Source organism: Chelonia mydas, chromosome 14 (genome assembly GCF_015237465.2).
Source record: "Chelonia mydas isolate rCheMyd1 chromosome 14, rCheMyd1.pri.v2, whole genome shotgun sequence".
Classification (NCBI taxonomy): domain Eukaryota; kingdom Metazoa; phylum Chordata; order Testudines; family Cheloniidae; genus Chelonia; species Chelonia mydas.
In genome coordinates, this window is record NC_051254.2 from 31,918,796 (window position 1) to 31,941,167 (window position 22,372).

The 22,372-nt window shown below is 49.6% G+C and overlaps 2 protein-coding genes across 3 annotated transcripts in view; one reads left to right on the forward strand and one right to left on the reverse strand.

The window, feature by feature from the left end:
- The window catches only part of LOC102945825 (zinc finger protein 436), a 1,196,575-nt gene that overhangs the window by 271,870 nt on the left and 902,333 nt on the right, over positions 1-22,372 (forward strand). The window lies entirely within an intron of this gene.
- LOC102931691 (erythroid membrane-associated protein-like) lies at positions 2,366-22,326 on the reverse strand. Its single transcript, XM_043528509.1, is given in 7 exon segments — positions 2,366-2,409; positions 3,812-4,015; positions 5,915-6,138; positions 13,729-14,296; positions 14,299-14,451; positions 20,653-20,753; positions 22,307-22,326. Coding segments are annotated over 7 exon segments (1,314 nt in total).

The window sequence follows — 22,372 nt, forward strand, 5'->3', positions numbered from 1 at the left end:
CTTTGAAACTTTATTATGCAGAAGGAAAATGCTGCTTTCCCTTAATTTTTTTTTAGTATTTATGTTTATACTGCACTGTATTAGTCTCTCTCTCTCTCTCTCTCTCTCTCTCCCTCTCTCCCTCTCTCTCTCTCTCTCTCTCTCTCTCTCTCTCTCTCTCTCTCTCTCTCCTGCTGCCTGATTGTGTACTTCTGGTTCCAAATGAGGTGTGTGGTTGACCGGTCAGTTTGTAACTCTGGTGTTCGTAACTCTGAGGTTCTCCTCTATACACAGACATGCAAGGCTGAGCCACGTACATACACTGATGCAGGTGGGTGGTTTCTGACAGCAGCTTCTTTAAAACATAGAACACAAAATGTTTCACCAGAGGGCTCGCAAATTATTTCAAGGGAAACTACCCAATTCTTGCACACTACATACCCCTCCCTCTTCAATTTAAAAGGACATTTAAAAAAAAAACCCTTACCAATCCATTATTATCAAAAGTACTGTGATTAAATATCCAGCACACTACACACCAGGTACCAAACCCACTGAGATGTTGTTAACTTCCCAATAACAGTGTCTCTGAACCAAATATTAGAAAGGAGTAGATTCAAAGGAGCCACTTTGGGGAATCTTCCGCCCACCCCTCACCCCCGACACTGTTCCCAGGGCAGCGCATCCCCCCAGCAGCACAGGGACCAGGCAGAGGCAGTAACTGGCTTTTCCTCTCCCTGCTCCTCACCTTCTCCCAGGAAAGTCAATCTGCCCGGGGTGCAGTGAATGGAGCTGGACAGATTGACTTTCCAAGTCAATCTGCTCCATGCTGCTAGGGTCACTTGTAGTAGAAGCAAAGACATGAGGCTCGTTGGTGCTGTCATGAGTCACTGTCTGTGGTTGGGTTGTAGGTGCGATATTTTCAATGGCTGTCACTGGGGTAGAACATCCTGCTGAACTTGTGCTTAGCAGCTGTTTAGGCGTCTTCCTGAGGACATGTTCATTGAAAGTTCCTTGTCCAAAAGTTTAGCTAATTTGTTTTGTACTGGAGTCCATCATTTATTTAACTTCAGGGATCTGCTGTTTTGCTGGTCTAGCTGAATCTCTCTGTCATTTAATATCTGACCTGTTTGCTTCACAACACAGATGTTTAGCATATGCTGTTTTGTTAGATGTTACCTCCCTCACTGTAACAAACCCAGGGGACCACAGATTTCCCCTGTATGTTTTTAGTAGCACTGAGGTTTGCTGCAACCTCACTGTTTTAAGTAGCCTCTGATTGCCCTGTTGTGAAGTTAGAAACACAGTGGAATCTTTATCCAGGTCCATTTTAAGTCTAACTTTTGCTTGTAAAGGAATACAAATAATACTCGATCTTCTTCTAAGTTCAACAGTTCTTGAGAAGTTATTACACTCTCACGACTTGGCTTGGCTCTAGTTATAACCTGAGTGTTACCCTAACTCAAGATCCGTCCATCCACACACAAAATCCTGAACTGGAAAGCAACTCATCATTCTGTAGTACTGAGAGTCATGGGATCTGCCACCAGAAGTCATAGTGACATGCAAAGTGAGAACAGTGCCAGTGTGGACACTATAACTTGCATGTTATTTCAATGTGGCCGCAAGTAGATAACTGAAGTTAGCTCCACAGTGAAGACAGACCCTCCTCCGTGGACTCCATGTTGTCACCTGCAAGCTGGTTTATCTTAAACCCTCCGGATTACCCTCATGAAGTGGTTCTTTCACTAACCTGCACGTTTTGTCTGTGCCCCAGTTTTTTGCTGTTTTGACAGGGTTTGTGCTTGAACCTGTCATCATATCTCTTGTGAGACTGTTTCCCATGACAAAGAACATAGTGTAGGTTTCTACAGAGCCACCCAGATGAATGACATGGAGAGGTACCTGGCCTGGGTTCTCTGCAAGTCCAAGAGGGAGGAGAGATAGGGAAGAACTAATAACCTGCATCATAGTAACTCCAAGACCTCACAATATTTGCTTTGTGAGCAGCCTGAGTTTTAACCTGCCAGACATCACCTCCCTGCAGCATGAGGGCCCTTCACATGGGATGGGGATAAAGGGGGAGGCTAAATTCAATTTAATCAACAACAGGAGCATTGGCCATAAGCCTTGATGCAGAGATGGGGAATGGGTAGAGGAGGGAGAGATCTTTGATGTCATCTCCTCTTCAGCTGCTCAGCAGTCAGTTGCTGACACTTTGCCTCTATCTATTATGCTCTAATTCAGCTTCTGCAGAGAGGACCTTTGCTGAGACAGTTTAGTTACTTTTCTCCATAGTCTCTGTGAAGTCCCCCTCTCCTCCTCCTCCTCCTCCAGTCTCTGCAGAAGCAGCTGGTCTTCCTCTCTCAGGAGCTGATGCACTTTCTTAAATTTTTATTCCATCTTCCCTCTTTTTCTCCTCATTTTGTTCTTTAATAACAAAAATTCACAAAGGACCAAGAATCTCAGTTGCACAGGATCCCCATCCCCACTTCAGACTCATTATGGGTCAGAGAATCCACAGCAATTTGTGTATCTAATGGATTTACAGAGTTACATAGTATGGGCCAGACTGAGCCCTCAGTCACCCATGCAGTCCCCATGGAGGCTCAAGAACCCCACCCTGCCCTGGTATTTCCATTGCCCTCAGACGGCCTGTGGGGTTAACACCCTACTGAGATGACTGGGAAGCCATTGTTTAAGGCAGCCTGCAGAGCTCAGACCTCCAGTGAAGTATATGCAGAGTTCATATCTCTGTTTGAGGAACTGCCCCAGATTGAGGTATCATCAGAGGATGTTTTGGACCAAATTGATAAATTGAACAGTAATAAGTCACCAGGGCCAGATGGGATTCACCCCAGAGTTCTGAAGGAACTCAGATATGAAATTACAGAACTACTAACTGTGGTATGTAACCTATTGCTTAAATCAGCCTCTGTCCCAGATGACTGCTGAAAACACCATGGTGAAAGTTATAAGAGAGGCATCACCATCTTCTCCTCCAAGCATTTTGTGGGGAGTAAGGCAAGCACCTAGCTCATTCCTGCAAGAAACGCCTTAGGAACCTAAGCCATCTCCCAAGGCAGGTTCCCATTCCTGAATCGCTAAGCAGAGCTAATCTCCTTCCTGCAGCCTGGACTTAGGACACATCTGGCTAGTTGGTATCTTCCATTGATTGATAGGCAGGTCCTTGCTTAGAAAGATGGTTTTGTTGGATCACAGTTTTAGGTGCCTAGCTTTCCCCACTGATTGTATAGGAACATCTGGCACCTAACTCAGGTTGGTGGATCACAGTGTGGGTCCTGTAACGCTCAGCATCATACCATCTAAGTTCCTTCTTGGGTTCCACCCTAAGACAAATAACTTAGCCCTGGTCTACACTGCGGGGTTAGGTTGAATTTAGCCTCATTAGGTCTATTTTAAAATGGATACGTCCATACAATCAACCCTGTTCCGTTGACTTAAAGGGCTCTTAAAATCGACTTCTGTACTAGTCCCTGGCGAGGGGAGTAGTGCTAAAATCAACCTTGCTGGGTCGAATTTGGGGTAATGTGGACGCAAATCGACGGTATTGGCCTCCGAGAGCTATCCAAGACTGCTCCAATGTGACCACTCTGGACAGCACTTTGAACTCCGATGCACTAGCCATCTGGGGCCTCCCACTAACACAGCTGGCCAAGGCAGAATACTGGCCACATGAAGGTGAAGCACATATGAAAATCTTGCCACTGGGGACTTAGGCAGAGTTGAGTCATGAGACACTTGTCCATCCCTGAGACAGCAGCGGGGTCAGAGGCCGGCTTCTAACACCCGAGGGGACAGGAATCCTTACCCAGTGAGGTCACACTCTCAAAATTCTCCCACATGATGACCCTGTAGAGGGCTCTCTGACCTGGATCCATCAGGGCCCATTCTTCCTCCGTGAAATACACAGCCACCTCCTCAAAGGTCACCGGCTCCCCTGCAGCCATTTCCTGTCCCTGTCCCCTGGGAAGATGGGATGATCTCCAGTGAAACATGGATGTGATTCTGCAGCCTGTCAGGGCGAAAAGGACAATGGGAGATGTTTCAGAAGGGGCTTTAATCCAATTAATGTCCTGATTCTCCCCAGGTTCTTTCCCTGCAGACAAATGCTCTAGAGATTCTGCCAGAATGGGAAAATGTTTCAGCCAAGATTTTCAAACACAGCGACCAAAATTTGGGTTTTTAAATCTCCAGTTGCAGTCAGGGCCCACCATCTATCTACTGGGAGCCGTGGACCCTCCGCCTGCCCAGTGGGGGGTTGGGTGGGGAACCGAGAACAGCCCTGGCCCGTGTCCCCGCCCCCCGGGCTTCCCGCCCAGGGTGGATGGAAGGTCCGTGGCTCCCTGTGTGGTTCGTACCATAGCTGGGCTGCAGCTCCAAGGCCCGTCCCATGGCTGGAGCTGGGTCAGAGTAAGAGCCGTGCAGGCAGCTGTAGGGAGCCACGGACCCTCCTGCCCTGGGTGGGGGGCCCACGGGGTGGGGACGTGGGCTGGGGCCTGCTCTTGGCCCACCCCACTGTCCCTGGGCAGGTGGACTCATAGACTCATAGACTTGAAGGTCAGAAGGGACCATTATGATCGTCTAGTCTGACCTCCTGCACAACGCAGGCCACAGAATCTCACCCACCCATCCTGTAACAAACCCCTGACCTAGGTCTGAGCTATTGAAGTCCTCAACTCATGGTTTAAAGACTTCAAGATGCAGAGAATCCTCCAGCAAGTGAGCCGTGCCCCACACTGCAGAGGAAGACGAAAAACCCCCAGGGCCTCTGCCAATTTGCCCTGGAGGAAAATTCCTTCCTGACCCCAAATATGGCGATCAGCTAAACCCTGAGCATGTGGGCAAGACTCACCAGCCAGACACCCAGGAAAGAATTCTCTGTCGTAACTCAGATCCCACCCTATCTAGTGTCCCATCACAGGCCATTGGGCATATTTACTGCTAATAGTCAAAGATCAATTAATTTCCAAAATTAGGCTATCCCATCATACCATCCCCTCCATAAACTTATCAAGCTTAGTCTTGAAGCCAGATATGTCTTTTGCCTCCACTGCTCCCCTTGGAAGGTTATTCCAGAACTTCAGTCCTCTGATGGTTAGAAACCTTCATCTAATTTCAAGTCTGAACTTCCGGATGGCCAGTTTATTTATTTATTAATTTATTTATTTATTATTTAGCTGTAGGGTCTGCGGCTTCTGGCTTGCTGCGGTTTCCGGCTTCGCCAGGGGCAGAGCCTTGGGTGGAAGTCGTGGGGCCACAGAGGGGGTGGGGGACCCTGCTTCCCTCCCTTTTGGGAAGGATCCACCACCCCGGTGGCAATGCCATTTGGCTCCCTCTCTCTGGCCCAGTGTGGTCAGGACATTTTTTAGGACTAGAATAAAGTCCAGGGCCCTGGGAAATGATGGGGGTGGCAGCCATGACAGTGAAGCTCACTCCAATGGCCAATTTTTTACCTCAGAGTCTCTATCTTTAAGGACCCCAGAAGGAAGAGGTGGGTGGAATAGACTGTCCCCATTATTTTGTCCACCAATTTGACCTAATTTCAGACACACTAATTTTAGTTCATTGATTTTTGGTCTCACACTGTCTTGTTTACCAGGCATGACCTTAACACGGTTCTTGAATTATATCAATAGGCCTTTTTGTTTGGATCAATTCAGTCTTTGGACCAGTTCAGTCTTTGTGTCTCCCTTTCCCATCCCCATTTGTTGTTATAGGCTCTTGTGAGACTATGAACTGTCACTCACTTTTCATGGCTGAGCTCACAATTAGGGTAAATTTGTAGACCCAACATCCCCCTGATTCTGGGGGACCAGTGAAGAATCCTGCACAGAAGCTAACCCAGGTGCTTCCGATACCCCCCGCCCCCTCATTCCAAACTTCTAATACCCATGGGGACAGGAATCCTTACCCAGCAAGGTCACAATCTCAGAATTCTCCAGCATGGCGTCCCTGTAGAGGGCTCTCTGACCGGGGTCCAGCAGAGTCCATTCCCCCTCGGTGAAATACACAGACACCTCCTCAAAAGTCACCGGCTCCTCTGCAGCCATTTCCCTTCCTGTCTCTTCAGGGGATGTGAGGTCCTGAAGCAAAATGTGGATGTTATTCTGCAGCCTGTCAGGGTGAGAAGAGCGTCTGGGGAGATTTTGGAAGGGGCTTTAGTCACAGCCCGGTTCCTCCCTGGTTCTTTCCCTGCAGACAGGTGTTCTAGGCTCTGCTGTTCTGGGGAAATGCTAGAGACATGATATTAAAAAACAACAATCTAGTTCAGACCCAGTTCCCTGTTCCGATCTCTCAGAAAGAGGACAGAGTTTCAACACTGGGTTAGCCTGCAACAATGTGGTTCAGTTCTGAGTGCCCAACACTTATTCAAGCACCTGAATATTGATTTAGGTGTCTACATTTTGGCTCCTGCATGTAAAGATCCTGGCTTTTCATCATTTTATTATAGCACAGACCCAGTCCTTCCCTCCAGCACTAAACCCTCAGAGACTTTTTTAAACCTCTCAGTAACAGAGATTAAATGAAGCCAATGGACCCACTCAGATACTTCATGTTAAACACAGGTGTGAGTGTTTGAGGGATGAGATCCTAAATTTCATTGTTTCATGGAGCTTAATGCCAGAAGGGACCATTAGATCATCCAGTCTGACCTTGTGTATGTGATAGGCCCTTAAATATAATCCAGTTACCCTGTCCTGACCCCAATAACCTGTATTTGGCTAAAGCATATTTTCTATTAAGTCATCCCGTGTTGATCTGAAGAGATCAAGAGATGGAGAGTCCACCACTTCCATTGATAATTTGTTGCAGTGGTTGATCACCTTCACTATTAAAAATTTATGCCTAATTTCTCATCTGATTTCACCATCTTCAGTTGCCAGCTATTGGTTGATGTTACGCCTTTATCCACTAAACTGAATTTCCCTTTGGCACCCGTTATTGTCTCTCGCTGAAGGTCCTTCTAAGTATAATCAAGTCACATCAGTCTTTCAACAAAACCCAAACTTTTTAAAAAAATGGTAAAATTGTATTTTTCCTTTTTTCCTGGACCCATCTCAAAAACAGGCCAAGTATTTTTTTCATCAAAAATAAAGTCATCATGACCCAATGCAGCCCTCAGGCCAAAAAGTTTGCCCACCCCTGCTCTGGACTAAACATGCCCAGTTTTTTTAACCTTTCCTCATAGATCAAGTTTTCTAAACCTTTGATCATTTTTGTTGCTCTCCTCTGGGCTCCTTCCAATTTGTCCTCATCTTTCTTAAAGTGTATCACCCAGCACTGGACAGAGTACTCCAGCTGAGGCCTCACCAGTGCTAAGTAAAAGGGGACAATTGACATATGACAGTCCTGTTAATACACCCCAGTATGATAGTAACCTTTTTTTTTTTTTTTTTGCAACTGCATTACATTTGTTCATTCATATTCAATTGGGGATCCACTATAACCCCCAGATCCACTATAACCCCCAGTACTACTGCCTAGTCAGTTATTCCCCATTTGATAGTTATGTATTTGATTTTTCCTTCTTAAGTGTAGCACTTTACACTTGTGTTTACTGAATTTCATCTTGTTGATTTCAGGTGAATTCTCGAATTTATCAAGGTGGTTTTGAATTCTAGTTCTGTCCTTTACAGTGCTAGCAACCCCTTCCATTTTGATGTCATCTTCAAATTTCATAAGCGTACTCTCCACTCCATTGTCCAAGTAATTAATGAAAATGTTGAATAGTACTGGACCCAAGACATACCCCTGTGAGACCCCCTAGGTACTTCCTCCCAGTTTGACGGTGAACTATTAATATTTACTCTTTGATTATCCTCTTTCAACCAGTTGTGCCCCCAGTTTATCATAATTTAATCTCGACCATATTTCCTCAGTCATGTAAGACAATGTCAAAAATTTATTAAAATCAAGACATATCCCATTCTACAGCTTTCCCCGTATCCATTAGGCCAGTAACCATGTAAGAAAGGAAATTAGGTTGGTTTGGTATAATTTGTTCCTGACAAATCCCTTTTGGCTCTTCCTGATAAATCTATTATGCTCTAGATGCTGCTAAAATAATTGTTTAATAATTTGTTCCACTAATTTTGGGGAGCCTGGAACCTCCCTCTGGACTTCTTTCTCTGACTCTTCTTGACTTCTTGACTCTGTGCTACAGTTGTCAGGTGTCCTATTCCCTGAGTGACATGCACTATCTACAGAGGCAGAGTGCAGGGATGTGCATTATTGGGTCATCACTTAAAGAGGGCAGAGTTAAGGTTGCATTGGTGTGTATTTTAACTCTTCATTTGCTGTATTTCAGAGGTTTGAGTTTTGTTGAACTCAAATTTCGGGAAGATGCTGAGATACAGCTGGTATTCCTGGGGGAATTCTGCACCAAAAATTTAAAAATTCTGTGCACAATATTTTAAAATTCTGCAAAATTCTACATATTTTATTTGTCAAAATAACACTATATAATCAAGCCAATTTCAATTATTTTGCTAATTTATTTCAAAATACCTGTCAGCAGCTATGTCTGTAACAGCACAGATAACAACAAAAACTCCTACAGGAGCAGAGAGTTAAAGAAACCCTCATGACAATCCAGTTCCTGTTTCTCTGCCCCCCCCCGCCCAATCCCAGACACTCACATCCCCTACCCCCAGAATCCAACCGCAGGCCCACCCCCACCAGTCCAGACACTCTCACCCCTTGCCTCCAAGAGTCCAGGGATCCAGAGGGAGAAACAGGCTGATGCTGGGTCCTGGGTTTCTATGGAGTTTCCTGCATGCCGCCTCCTTCCTTCAGGGTGTGCTGAGAACTCCACCTGCCAGGAAGCCTCCAGCTCCATCCCCCTCCCCCAGGCAGTGTCTTCCCTTTACAGGCTGGGGAGCTGGGCTCTGCCAGGTCCAGTGGCCCCTAGTGGAAGCCAGCACTTCTTCAGCTCATTTCTGCAAGGGAAAAAGGAAATTCTGTGCAGAACATTAATTCTGCTAAAATTTTGTATTGCGCAGTGGTGCAGAATTCCCCCAAGAGTAATCTGCTAAACCTCAATTCTGCATTAATGAATTTTTTTGCCATTTAATTTCTGAGTTTTTTTAACAGAAAGAGAAATGTTTGTTGTAGGAGTTAGTGGTTGTTTAGGCAGCTGTAGTTCTCATTTCAGAATGCAGTTCATTGCTTCTGTGGCTAGGTAATGACCAAAAAACCTAGCTTTTATGTATCCATTACATATGTATCCATTATGTAGCACTTTTGATAAAACCTAGCTTTTATGTATCCATTATGTAGCACTTTTGATAAATAGATCCCAAAGAACTTTACATTATTATCCTCATTTTACAGATGAGAAACTGAGACACAGAGTGGTAAAGTGACTTGCTCAAGGTCATCCAGCAGGCCAGTGGCAGAGCCAGGAATAGTCCCAGTCCAGTTGTCTCTCCATTAGGCCACATGGTTTCTATGTGATTCCTGAGTGCTCCTCCCCCCTCTATGCATATTTTATGGTGGAATGGGGATACTTTGAAGTGTTTGCAGTGTGTAGTTGCTGAGAGGGCAGGTGAGAGAAAGCTTAGTTACATTAATTATATGATCATGAGTAAGGCTACAATTTTGTCACAGAGGTCACAGAATCTGTGACTTCCAAAGCCCTCCATGACTTCAGCCCCGGTTGCTGGTAACTGCATGGTCCTGCTGCCTCCCGCAGACTGCACCCCATGGACTGGCTGTCACGCAGGGGAAACTGCTACTGGACAACATGGAGAGGACTGGGAGCCATGCGATGGCTTGGCAAATAGGGTTCAAGCTCTATGGATCCAGGACTTGGAGGAAATGGTGATGTGAAAAGTGGGGGGTGGGAACTTCAGCTGCAGAGTGACCTGGTCTTTCCTGGACGGCAGAGCAGAGGAGAAGCAGGTGCTGGGGAACCTCAAATACCTTCCCTGACTGCAGGAAGCCCCCATTGCTGCTGGGGAGTGGGGAGACAGCTGCCAGGCAGCATCAGAGGAGCTATTTGTCTGCCCATCTCCTCTCTGAACCTCACACAATTATCTGCAGCCTTCAGCTGTGAACACAATGCACGCAGGGAGTCAGCCGCTTGCGTGCCTAGGGGTGACCTCTTTGCCCAAGAACACTAGCAGGCACGGGTAGTGCGCAGAGACATGAAGACAGGAGATGGTGTGGAAAGGATGGTGGCTTCAGGGGCACGGAGGGAGATGGTGAGAGAAGCAGAGACACCAAAGACTTGGTGGGGGATGTAAAGAGAAGTTGCTCCCTTGGAGTCAGCATGGTCTAGTGGTTATGCGGCTGGACTAACAATCAGGAGACTTGGATTCTACTCCCAGTTCTATCACTGCCCTGCTGGGTAAGTTTGAAATTCTCAGCGCACAGACTGTAGATTAAAATAGGTCTGGCTTCTTGAGGGACAGGAAACTGTCCAGCGATGTGGCATTTAAGGCCCTTTCAGTGATCACGCGCCTGGTTCCATCAGGCAGTTTGTGCTTGGTTTGGGTCCCTCTTAGATCTCAAAGGAGACCTTTGAGTGCTCTGGGTCATGTTCTCTGGTTTCAGTGTAACTTTGTTGCCCTTGTGGCCAAGATGGAGTCTGCTCTGCAGGCAAGTCTGCTTTAGACAAGAAAAGGTGTGAGCAGGAATGCAGCCGTCAAGTCCCTTCCACCCCAGGGCACAGGTGCCAGCTTCCAACTTGGCCCGGGGGTGCTCAACCTTCACTCTGCCCATTTCCACAAAGCCCTGCTCCGCCCCCTTCCCACCCAATTCCACCCCCTCCCCCGAGCACATCCTGTCCCTGCTCCTCCCCCTTCCTCACAGCGCCTCCTGCATGCTGCAGAACAGCTGATCCACAGTGAGTGGGAGGCACTGGGGGGAGGGAGGGAGAGAGGGATGGGGGGTTGGCTGCTGGTGGGTGTTAAGCACCTGTTAATTTTTTCCCTTGGGTGTTCCAGCCCTGCTTTGCTGTGATGTACCTGGAGCATAAAGAGTAATAAAGACATGTGGTGCAGGTAGCCTGGTGGTCTGTGCCGGCTGCTTACTTCCCAAAGAAGCCTGCCAGCCAGGGGCTCCAGGAGCTGAAGAGGGAGCCCATTCACAGTCAGCTATTTATCAATGAACATCGCCACCATTGTCCTCAGGACAGTTTGTACTGTACATTGTTAGTGACAACACATTGTTATGTCTCCTCAGATACCAACAATTGTTTTGTACATTAACCAGCTTACCAACATATTTTCCCATGCAATAACACAATAACACTGGATAAGAAACCCCAGTAATTACTCACAATTTCAGTGAGAAATAGGAAAAGGAACACCAGTATTTCTGAAGGAAATTTTATGGAAAAATAATGTATTTTCAGCTTAATCTTTCTCAATGTGAAAAACTGGGAATAACACAGAGCTTCACCAGCCTAGGCCACCTAGAGACCACAGACTGGATGAAAAGCCAAATGAATCCATCACAAGATAATTTAAGGGTGTTTATTTTCAAATAATCAAAGTAAGTGGAGGGTGCTCTGCCATAAATTGCATATTGTGAATAATCTTGAAAATTGAATTATTACATTGAAAATGTTCATACCGTATCAGGTTTAAAACAGAAAGTAGTCCTAGCAATGCCATGTGATGAGCCTCCCCTCATACTCTGCTCAGCTAGCTCTTCAAGAAATTAGTTTCAATCACTGATTTCAAGAAATTTAGACCAATCCATCACTATTTATACAGAGCATTCCAGAAGGTGGTGGACGGAACCCAGAGCAATTGGGCTGAATTTCCTGGAACAACTTTATTTTCTTTGTGCGCTAAACCACACATGACAACAAAAGCATCATGTGTGACTGAGAAGAAAGGTTTCCCCATTAAGTTTCACTGAATTGCATGGTAAGTATATTTAAGAGCCAGGGTCTTTTTAATACAGTTAAGTTAATTTGTGATTAATCAGTTAAGAAATACAATCCCTTCTCTATTTCTGAATCAATCTACATTTTTTGTGTCCTGATAACCAAGAACACAAAGAGACCAATGAAATCAGCAGTGGACACTGGCAGTACATTGGCTGCAAATAATATTTTTAAAGAGAAACAAACGAGAAAGGATTTGATAGAAGAGATTTCTATACATAGGAAATTAACATTTGAGGATGGGGACCTTGTGGGGGGGAGGGATAGCTCAGTGGTTTGACCATTGGCCTGCTAAACGCAGGGTTGTGAGTTCAATCTTTGAGGGGGCCATTTAGGGATCTTGGGCAAAAATTGGGGATTGGTCCTGCTTTGAGCAGGGGGTTGGACTAGATGACCTCCTGAGGTCCCTTCCAACCCTGATATTCTATGACCATGTTTTGTTCATTTGTGAGAAGGAGAACAAGAAAGGGAGAGTCATATCTTAATTACTGATTATATGTAGCTAGAAAGTTACAAATCACATGAATTAATTTAACAGAAGTTCTAGGAATATCATTATATAATCTTGTGTGAGTTCATTGAAATATTTGGTTAATTAATTCTGTGTCATCATTTTTTCACCTGTTACTTTGCAAAGTTGCAGTGTGAGTCCTGCAGGAGGTGGGTGCATGTGCCCTGCCTTCCAGAGGGATCCAGTCAAGACAGTAAGGAGAGAGAGAGAGAGAGAGAGAGAGCAGCAGCACATGTGTGTATCTGTGATGTTTAGACTCATGTACATTGTAACTGAACAACCCCATCTGAAAATTTTATAATTATTTGGTTAGGATAAATATTTTGCATTTCTTGAAATGAAACTCTTTAAATTCAAATGATGCCATTGAGAGAAGTTAATCTTTAATGGAGATTTCAGGGAAGAATCACAAAATAAATGTAAATAATTCTGTTTCTAAAAATATGTTTAGATGCTTGTTTTGGAAATACTGTTGAAAAGGATATTAAAATATTCTTGTTACTGTACTGACATTTCCTAAATTGGAACAATTTTTTTTTTAAATTCTTTCTTTTGCTCCATATTTTACATTGAGATTTCACAGGGTAGAAATTCTGAGAGGAGTGAATGATCCCTGTCCCCCACCATCTGCTACACCTGGGCCAGGGGGTGGGGAAAGGTGAGGGGCAGCAAAAATCAGTAGCTGTCTGTCAGTATTTCTTACCAGTATTATCCTATGCTGGGAGCCATGTCACACACTGCACCAGGGGCAGGGGTGTGTGGAGCAAGGAAATGCAGAGGGGGCGGGGGAAATTACCTGGGATCCTTCCCATGAGTGGTGCCTGTACCCAGCCTGCTCACACAGCCCTGGGGCTGGGCTCTCACTCCCCTACCCCTGGCCCAGCTACTGAATCCCCACTTCCCACCCTTCCTTCCATCACGCTGGGACCAGCTCCCCCCACACTGCTGAGTCTGCAGCACGGAGCAGCCCCTGAAGCAGGGCCCCGGTGCTCTCACCTCTGCCCCCATGCTGCCCCCTGTGGCCGTATCACTCCCCTCCATGGGCAGAGACTCCCCCAGGGCAGGAAATTCCCCAGGCGCTCACTGGCCCCCTCACACTCACTGAGCCCCTCTCCTCACCGCTGTCATTTAGACCAGGGGATTGTCCCACATGTGGTCTGTCTCCCCACCCCCTCTAATTACATCCCTTCCCCTTGTGATCTGGGCTCTTCCCTTCCTGATGCTTCAGGCCCCTCCCCACACCACCGTGCCACCCCTGACATTGCACCCACGCCCCTCTGCCCCTGCAGCCTGCTTCCCGCACCCCCTTCTCAACCTCTCTCCCCTCCCCCAGCTCACAAGCCTGGTGCTGGGAACTGAGAGCGGAGGGAGTGGAGGGGGCAGGCAGATGATGCCCTTTAGGCCATCCCCAGGAGAATAGACTTGGGGGCTGGTCAGCGCTGGGAGGGACCAGTCTCTGCCGCAGGTGTCACTGTCAGGGACAGAGATTCCCTCTGGCCTGAGCTGGATGATCACCGGGCAGATGATCAGGGGAGCCGCGTTTTCACCCCCAGTGTTGAGACCAGGACAGAAATAAGGGCAGAGCGTCCCGGAGAAGGTGCCAGTGAAAGTGAAGAGATGGGACCTGTCAGTCACATTGTCAAACGAGACCTCGCCCGCCTCATAGTCCAGGAAAATCCCCACTCGGCCGGGCCTGATGCTCACGGGGAGGAGGCTCAAGGGATTGATAAGAGCCTCGTATTTCTTACCCCTCAGCCACACAGCCCAGTATCCATCCTCAGGGGAGAGGAAGACCTTCCCCTTCCTGCTCACAGATTCCCTGCAAACCCCAAGAGCCCACTCAGGCTTGTCTCCCACCTCCACCTCCCAGTAACGCTTCCCGCCGTGAACCCCTCAGAACCCAAGACATTGGGGCCTGTATCAAATCTCTCAGGATTGTTGGGCAGATCCTGTCGTTTGTCTCCGAGTCTCACACTTTTCTGATCCTCAGACAGGACGAGGTTGGGATTTGCCGTGTCTGGATCCAGAGTCTCATCCACTGGGGAGAGAGTCACAGAGTCAGAGCCGGGGGCAGGGGCTGGTCACTGGGATCAAAGCGAAATTAACCTGCATCCAGGCTAATCGCTGAGGGGTGGGAGTGTTATTGCCTGAGGGGAGTCAGGGCCTGTCTGCCTGTGAGGAGACAATGAGGGGGAAAGGACGGTGGGGGGAGGGGGGGAAAGGTAGGGGTGGGAAGGTGCCAGTAGGCGCAGGGGGGGGCCAGGCTGATGCTGTGAGTGGAAAGGGGAGGGGCAGGTGACAGGAACAGAGGGGGTGGAGGGACACAGGGGAGGGGCAGAGGAGAGGAGCAGGCACAAGATGTGACGAAGCGGGACTGTTCTTAATGTTTCCTCTGAATATTGTGGGGGTGCCTCAGTTTCTCCTATGCAGTTCTTAAGTATCTAGGTGGTGGGATAAGGGTGTATGATAGTTGCAGAGCCCTAGAGGGCAGGTGTGTGCAGGGGTCTGGACACAGACAATGGCCAACACCATGTTTCCTGGAAACTGATGGCCTGGGCCCTTCCCCCCTGCAAGGTGAGAGCTAAAGGGTTGGAGAACAAAGGACTCAGGTGACCTCCTGGCCCGGGAAAGGGACAAAGCCCAGAGGAGGAGGGGCTGGAGGGAGTTTTCAGTTTGGGGCTGGCTGGGGACATGGAGTGAAGTGCAGACGTGGTTGTCTGGCTCACTGCCCCCCAGAATGGACCCAGCTGAGGGGTCCTGTTCTCTGCACCTACAAGCTCTGTGTTAGACCATGTTCCTGTCATCTAATAAACTTTCTGTTTTACTGGCTGGCTAAGAGTCACGTCTGACTGCGAAGTTGGGGTGCAGGACCCTCTGGCTTCCCCAGGAGCCCGCCTGGGTGGACTCGCTGTGGGCAGCGCACGGAGGGGCAGAGGATGCTGAATGCTCCGAGATCAGACCCAGGAAGGTGGAAGTTGTGTGAGCGTTGTGTCCTGCAGACAGTCTGCTCACAGAAAGGAGACTTCCCCAGAGTCCTGACTGGCTTCGTAGGGAGCAGTTCCAGAGCATCGCCCGGGGACTCCGGGACACAAGGGCAGTGGGGGGCCAAGGGAAGGAACGGGCACCAGGAGGAGGCGGGGGTGTGTGAAGGGAAGAGCAGGTTCTAGGGTGCTGCAGAGGGTGAGCGGACAGGTGGGCACCTGAGGAAAAGGAAGGGATGGGAGAAGGCACAGGTGACAGGGGACAAAGAGGTGTGAGGGGTAGGGCAGGTGCCAGAGGGGAATGAGGAGGCAAGGGGTGGGGCAGACCCCAGGGGGCAATAAGGGAGCAAGGGAAAGGTCAGTTATCAAGGGGGAGAGGGGCATGAGGGGTGGGTGCCAGGAAGACAGAGGTGGAGCGGGGGAAGGGGTAGGCATCAAAAGGGATGGAGGGGGGTTGAGCAGGGGGCAGATGCAAGGAGGGGAGAGAGGAGAGGGTGGGCACCAGGGGGCATGGTGGGAGTGGGGGAACAGGTGAGCACAGGGGGTAGAAAGTGGGATATGAAGAAGGGCAGGCCCTAGAGGGGCAGAGAGGTGTGGAGATGTGGGCACCAGTGGGGCAGAGATGGGATGAGGGGAAGGGCTTGGACCAGGGGACCCAAAGGGGGGCAAGGGAAGGGGTTTCCACCAGGCAGGCAGAGGGGGCAAAGGAAGGGGCAGGCACCATGGAGGCAGATGGGGGCAATAGTAGAGATGGGCCTCAGGGGGCCAGAGGAGGAGTGAGCAGAGGGGCTGACACCAGGGGACTAGAAGGGCGGGGGTGAGGGGTGCAGGTTTCAGGGAGGCAGAAGGCGAGGGAAGGGGTGGGGGGAGGTAGCAGGGGGTCAGGGTGCGAGGGAAGGGTCAGGCATCAGGGGGTTGGGGTGGGGAGAGGGAAGAGGACTGCATCAAGGGGAGTGGTGGTGTCCAGGGTGGGAGAAGAAAGGGGCAGGCACCAGGGGGTAGGGTGCCTGCTCCAGCCCCAGACACAACATCTACACAGTTGTGTTTGATGCTGTAGCGCAAACCCCACAAGCCGATGTCTGTCACCCCGGCTCTGAGACTCGCCTGGGGGGCTGACAGAGCAGCACGGCACAGACAAGCTCCATGACTGTGGGACATTCACTCTCCCAAGCTGGTGTCTGGAGGGCCAGCAACAGCCAAGGGTGTTCCAGCTCCCATTGCTGGGAGTGCCCAGGCACCCACAGCGACACCCTGAGGAGGGCCAGTGACTTGACAGAATCACCTACTGCAGGCAGCGGCAGAGAAGATGCTGCAGGGCTGGTCCAGTGCTGTGCACTGACTGTGGGCAGGACGGGCCTATAAGATAGGGCTGCCTCCAAGAGCAAGGATGGGGAGACTGGTCGAGTTTCCCAGAACACTCAGAGAACAGGGGAGTGCCAGGTTATTAAAGACACCCTGCCATGGGGAGATCAGGCCCAGACTGCTCCTGAAACAGAGGACTGTGGTCTGTGTGGAGTAATTAAAGGAGTGCTGAAGAGGGTAAACTGATGCAGGGTGCTTGCATGGCAACCCTGAGGTAGCTGGGGGGGGGGGGGGGCTCGAGACACCATAATGAGTCTGCAAAACTGGCACGCATTTAACAGAACTGCTGCCCCTTCCCCATGCAGACAGAGCCTCACTCTCTCGTCTGTCTGTGTGGGCCCCTCATCGAAGTGTCTGATCCCAACAGCTCCTACATCACTGAGTGAGCACCTGGAGCAACTGAGCACAGGGTGTTGTGCCTGCCACCTAGCTCCTGGCCTCCCTGTTCCAGCTCCCAGGCTGCTCCCATCCCCGGCAGCCTCCAGCTCCCCCTCAGCCTGAGCCTGCTCCTCTGACCACAGGCTGCCTCTGCTCTGTCCGTGCCCTGGGGGTACAGAGCCTCCTGCTGGTTGGATGTTGAATTGTGACACCCCCTCCCCACTCCCAGTGCCTGGCACGGAGCCAGCAGTGTCACTACATTATTTGCTCAGACCCAGCCGGACAGGCACACTGGGACCCTCACTCTCCACCTCAGCATTTGCTGCTCCCGCAGCTGGTCCTTGTCTGCACTCAGACCAGGAGCCCTTCAGGGCTGGCAGCCCCTTGTTATGCCTCTGCAGTGCCCGGCTCACACGTGGGCACTATATCAATAATAACGCTCACTGCCCAGCCCCTAAGAGCTGTGTGACAGTGTGGGGCCTTCCCCATTGCACATGGAGACCCTGGGGCACAGGAAGCCCTGGTTACTCTACCCCACACATTCACCCAGCGACTCCCCTGAGCTGCTGGACCCGGGTCCCTGGGGTCAGAGCGCAGGCAGTCGAGTGGCACTGACCAGTCAGGGGCTGGTGGGGTGGGTGGGAGGAAAGGGTTAATCCCAGTGTGGTGGCACTTTGCTGCCCGGCGCTGGCTGGTCTCTGCCCTCTGGGTGCAGCACAGGGGCGTGTGTCTCTGAGCAGGCCCCTGCCCACTCGCCCAGCCACTTGCCCCAGACACAGAGAACCCAGGTGCTGAGGGAGGAGCAGCCCCAGCAGCGCCACATTGGCCCTGGCACGGGCTGAGCCTGCGAGCGCAGCACCAGAGGCAGCGGTAGAAGGAGGGGCTCAGCCATTGAGACCTGCAGCGTCCCCACCTGCAGGGGAGGGGTCAGCGCTGGGACAACAGGCCAGGCTGGGTCAGGGGCTTGGAGCTCTGGCAGTGGCCCTGCTGGAGACCCTGGGCCAGAGCAGCCAGAGAGTCTCTCAGGGCTGGGGGGGGGGGGGGGTTTGGGGGCGCTGCCCAGGATGTGGTTCCTGGGGGTGGCAGGAGGCTGGCCCTTTCCTAAATGAAGAACCAAGGAGAGAGGCTCAGGATCATGACAGGCTCAGAGCTCAGCCATGCCCAGGCCCAAGGGCATAGGTGCCAACTTCCTCTGTTCCTGGAGGGTGCTCGACCCCCGCTTCACCCCAGGCCCTGCCCCCACTCCACCCTTTCCCCCAAGCTCTCACCCCTGCCCTGCCTCTTTCTGCCCCCAGTCTGCCCCCTCTGCCCATCTCTTCCCACCCCTGCTCCTCCTCCTCCTCCCACCCAGCACCACCAGCTGAACAGCTGATCACGGTGGGTGGGAGGGGCTGGGGAAAAGGGATAGATGCTGATCCACGGGGCTGCCAATGGGTGCTGAGCACCCTCTATTTTTTCCCTGTGGGTGCTCCAGCCCCGAAGCACTTACGGAGTCAGTGCATATGCCCCAGGAGGCTCATCTTGGTGCGTGGGTGGGAGGGACAAGGGGCTCAGGTCACACGAGAATATTCTGGAGCAGTGAGGGATCCTGTGGGAGGCAGCTGATGCTGCTGCCACTTGCTCACAGTCCCGTGTTCCTGGCACTACTTCAGGTACCACTTTTAATGCCCCCGCCATGATGGGCAGCCCGGTGTGATGGATGGGATGGGGAGCAGAAGGCCCCCCTCTAAGGCAACAGCTGTAACTCCTCCTTAGCAGTATCCCAAGAGAATAACAATGTTATTGAGGGTTCCACTTCACCACTTTCATGCATAGAACCAAGGCACTTCCCACAAAGAGAAACCGCACTCAGAACGGTGACATCTGCTGAATTGGACAGGGGAGCATCAAACCACCCAATCCCTGAACACAAGGGAATGCCCAGAGAAGGGTTCTGAAGGGAAGCAAATCTTAATGTGCACATCCCGGGCAGCACTTTCACAGCTCCAGCCTGTGCAGTGGCACACTCCCACCATTGCACTCCAGTGCAAATCCTTAACTCTGACCTCAGGCTTTCCCCTGCGACAATAACCCGTCTCCCTCCTTTCCGCCTCATTTACACGGATGAAGGGGAAGGCAAAAAAAGAACTGGTTAAATAAAAAGCTAAATCTTTTGTTGTTGTTTCCTTCTTTCAAAAGTTTTCAGTGAAAACATGAACAACTTTTTCTCAGGTTTTGTTTAACTGAAAAAACAAAAAATCTGGTAAAAATGAAAAAAATCAAGTTACACTCAGAATAGACCCAGGCTCCAAGTCACTTATTTCTCCTGCACTGGGAAGCCAACCTGCAATGCTCTGCGATCTGCTATCGCCTGGCAGGGGGACGACACTCATGGCAGAACAGGACATTGGTGTTGGAAGAAGGGGCATAGCATTTTTGACCAGCTCTAGTGAAAAGTCTCAGAGCTGGACCATTTAGCTGGGGTGGCTCCTCCCTGGACCCCTCTGTGGTGTCTGAGGTTCTCCTCAGGCCAGGGGAAAGGAGAGGGGACAGGCAGGGTTGACCCTTGGCTCAGGCTAGCTGGCACTGGCCTCTCACATCCTGTCTCCAGGGGCAGGCAGGGGCTGCCAGGAAAGCGGAACTGCAGCAGTCAGCTGGTGTTGTAGGCAGGAGTCTGAGCAGCCTGTTTCTTCCAGTACTGCAGGCAGCTGCCACAAGCTGCTGCTCATTCTTGCCGGGAGTGCCAGGCCTGGGACAATGCCCCCAGCTGTTCCATCTGCCCCACTCCTGACAGCCACTTATATGGCACATGTTGGTGACTTTGAGATGTCTTGTCAATGCTGAATATGGCAACCATCACTGCTTCTATAGGAGGCAGTAGTGGCCAGTGCCTGGGGCAACAAACCAGGAGACCTTAGTTCTGTTCCTGGCTCTGGTCTGACCTTGGGCATGTCTTTGTGCCTCAGTTTCCCCTCTGGAACGCTGGGACAATGAAAACTTCCTCCTTGTAAAGCACTATGCAAGTTGTGGCTGAATAACTCCATATAAGAGCCAAGTGTTGTTCCCTTTCTGAATGACATGTAATGCTAACAGTTCACAGCCCCTGGGGACCGAGCAGTGATTGGATTTTTACCAGCAATGCAGATGTGCTGGAACTAGAAGTGCTGGGGGTGAGGCAGGAACCCCTGGCTTGAAGTGGTTTCCATCATATAGAGGGTTTACAGTTTGATTCAATGACTCTGAGCACCCCCACTGTACCAATTGTTCCAATGTCACTGCAGGAGTTGGTACATTTACTTCACAGGCTTTTTCAGTGTTAAATTATCAAAGGCGGAGTCCCTGAATGTAAGTGCCCCTTTTCCATAGGGGGCCCAGTATTAACGTATTGGCCTCTATCTATCGTAGCACTTTTAGTACCTTTGGCTGGAAGAGCCCAGAGGAACCTGGCACTTGGATTTAGGAATGGGGAAACATGGGTGCTTTTCAGGTTGCAGATAAGAAAAACCTACAGAGCCCCTGCTGCATTAGTGTTAACTTACCTGTGAATTCCCTCAGCACTTCCATCATGCCGGGGACTCTGTATGCATCCTTCAGTTCAGCAGCACTGAGCTCTGGTCCCTGCAGCCTCACCTGCTCACTCCTACGGAGAACACAGTCCAGTTATCGACACTCAGCACAGGCACCCTTGCAATGGGCTTGATATAAATTCATGGTAAACTGAACATGGAATCTCACCTGGCCAGTGTGCCCTTTACATCCTATGGAGACAGTAAATAAGGAAGTGTTAGTGTTGTACTGTTCAGCTGTTAGAAGAATAGAATCATAGGACTGGAAGGGACCTCGAGCGGCCATCTAGTTCAATCCCCTGCACTCATGGCAGGACCAAGCACCATCTAGACCATCCCTGACAGGTGTTTGTCTAACCTGCTCTTAAAAATATCCAATAATGAAGATTCCACAACCTTCCTAGGCAATTTATTCCAGTGTTTAACTACCCAGACAGTTAGAAAATTTTTCCTAATGTCCATCCTAAACCTCCCTTGCTGCAATTTAAGCCCATAGCATCTTGTCCTATCCTCAGAGGTTAAGGAGAATAATTTTTCTCCCTCCTCCTTGTAACAACCTTTTAGGTACTTGAAAACTGTTCTCATGTCCCCTCTCAGTCTTCTCTTCTCCAGACTAAACAAACCCAGTTCTTTCAATCTTCACTCACAGGTCATGTTTTCTAGACCTTTAATCATTTTTGTTGCTCTTCTCTGGACTTTTTCCAATTTGTCCACATCTTTCCTGAAATGTGGTGCCCAGACCTGGACACAATACTCCAGTTGAGGCCTAATCAGCGTGGAGTAAAGTGGAAGAATTATTTTTCGTTTCTTACTTACAACACTCCTGCTAATACATCCCAGAATGATGTTCGCTTTTTTTGCAACAGTGTTACACTGTTGACTCATATTTAACCTGTGGTCCACTCCTTCCTAGGCAGTCATTTCTCATTTTGTATGTGTGCAGCCGATTGTTCCTTCCTAAGTGGAGTACCTTGCATTTGTCCTTAGTGAATTTCATCCTGTTTAGCTCAGACCTTTTCTCCAGTTTGTCCAGATCATTTTCAATTTTAATCCTATCCTCCAAAGCACTTGCAACCCCTCCCAGCTTGGTATCATCTGCAAACTTTATAAGTGTACTTTCTCATAGAATCATAGAATATCAGGGTTGGAAGGGACCCCAGAAGGTCATCTAGTCCAACCCCCTGCTCGAAGCAGGACCAAGTCCCAGTTAAATCATCCCAGCCAGGGCTTTGTCAAGCCTGACCTTAAAAACCTCTAAGGAAGGAGATTCTACCACCTCCCTAGGTAACGCATTCCAGTGTTTCACCACCCTCTTAGTGAAAAAGTTTTTCCTAATATCCAATCTAAACCTCCCCCATTGCAACTTGAGACCATTACTCCTCTTTCTGTCATCTGCTACCATTGAGAACAGTCTAGAGCCATCCTCTTTGGAACCCCCTTTCAGGTAGTTGAAAGCAGCTATCAAATCCCCCCTCATTCTTCTCTTCTGCAGACTAAACAATCCCAGCTCCCTCAGCCTCTCCTCATAAGTCATGTGCTCTAGACCCCTAATCATTTCTATGCCATTATCTAAATCATTGATAAAGATATTGAACAGAACCCAAAACTGATCCTTGTGGAACCCTACTCTTTATGCCCTTCCAGCATGACTGTGAACCACTGATAAATTGAAATGGTTATCAAACCAGTTATG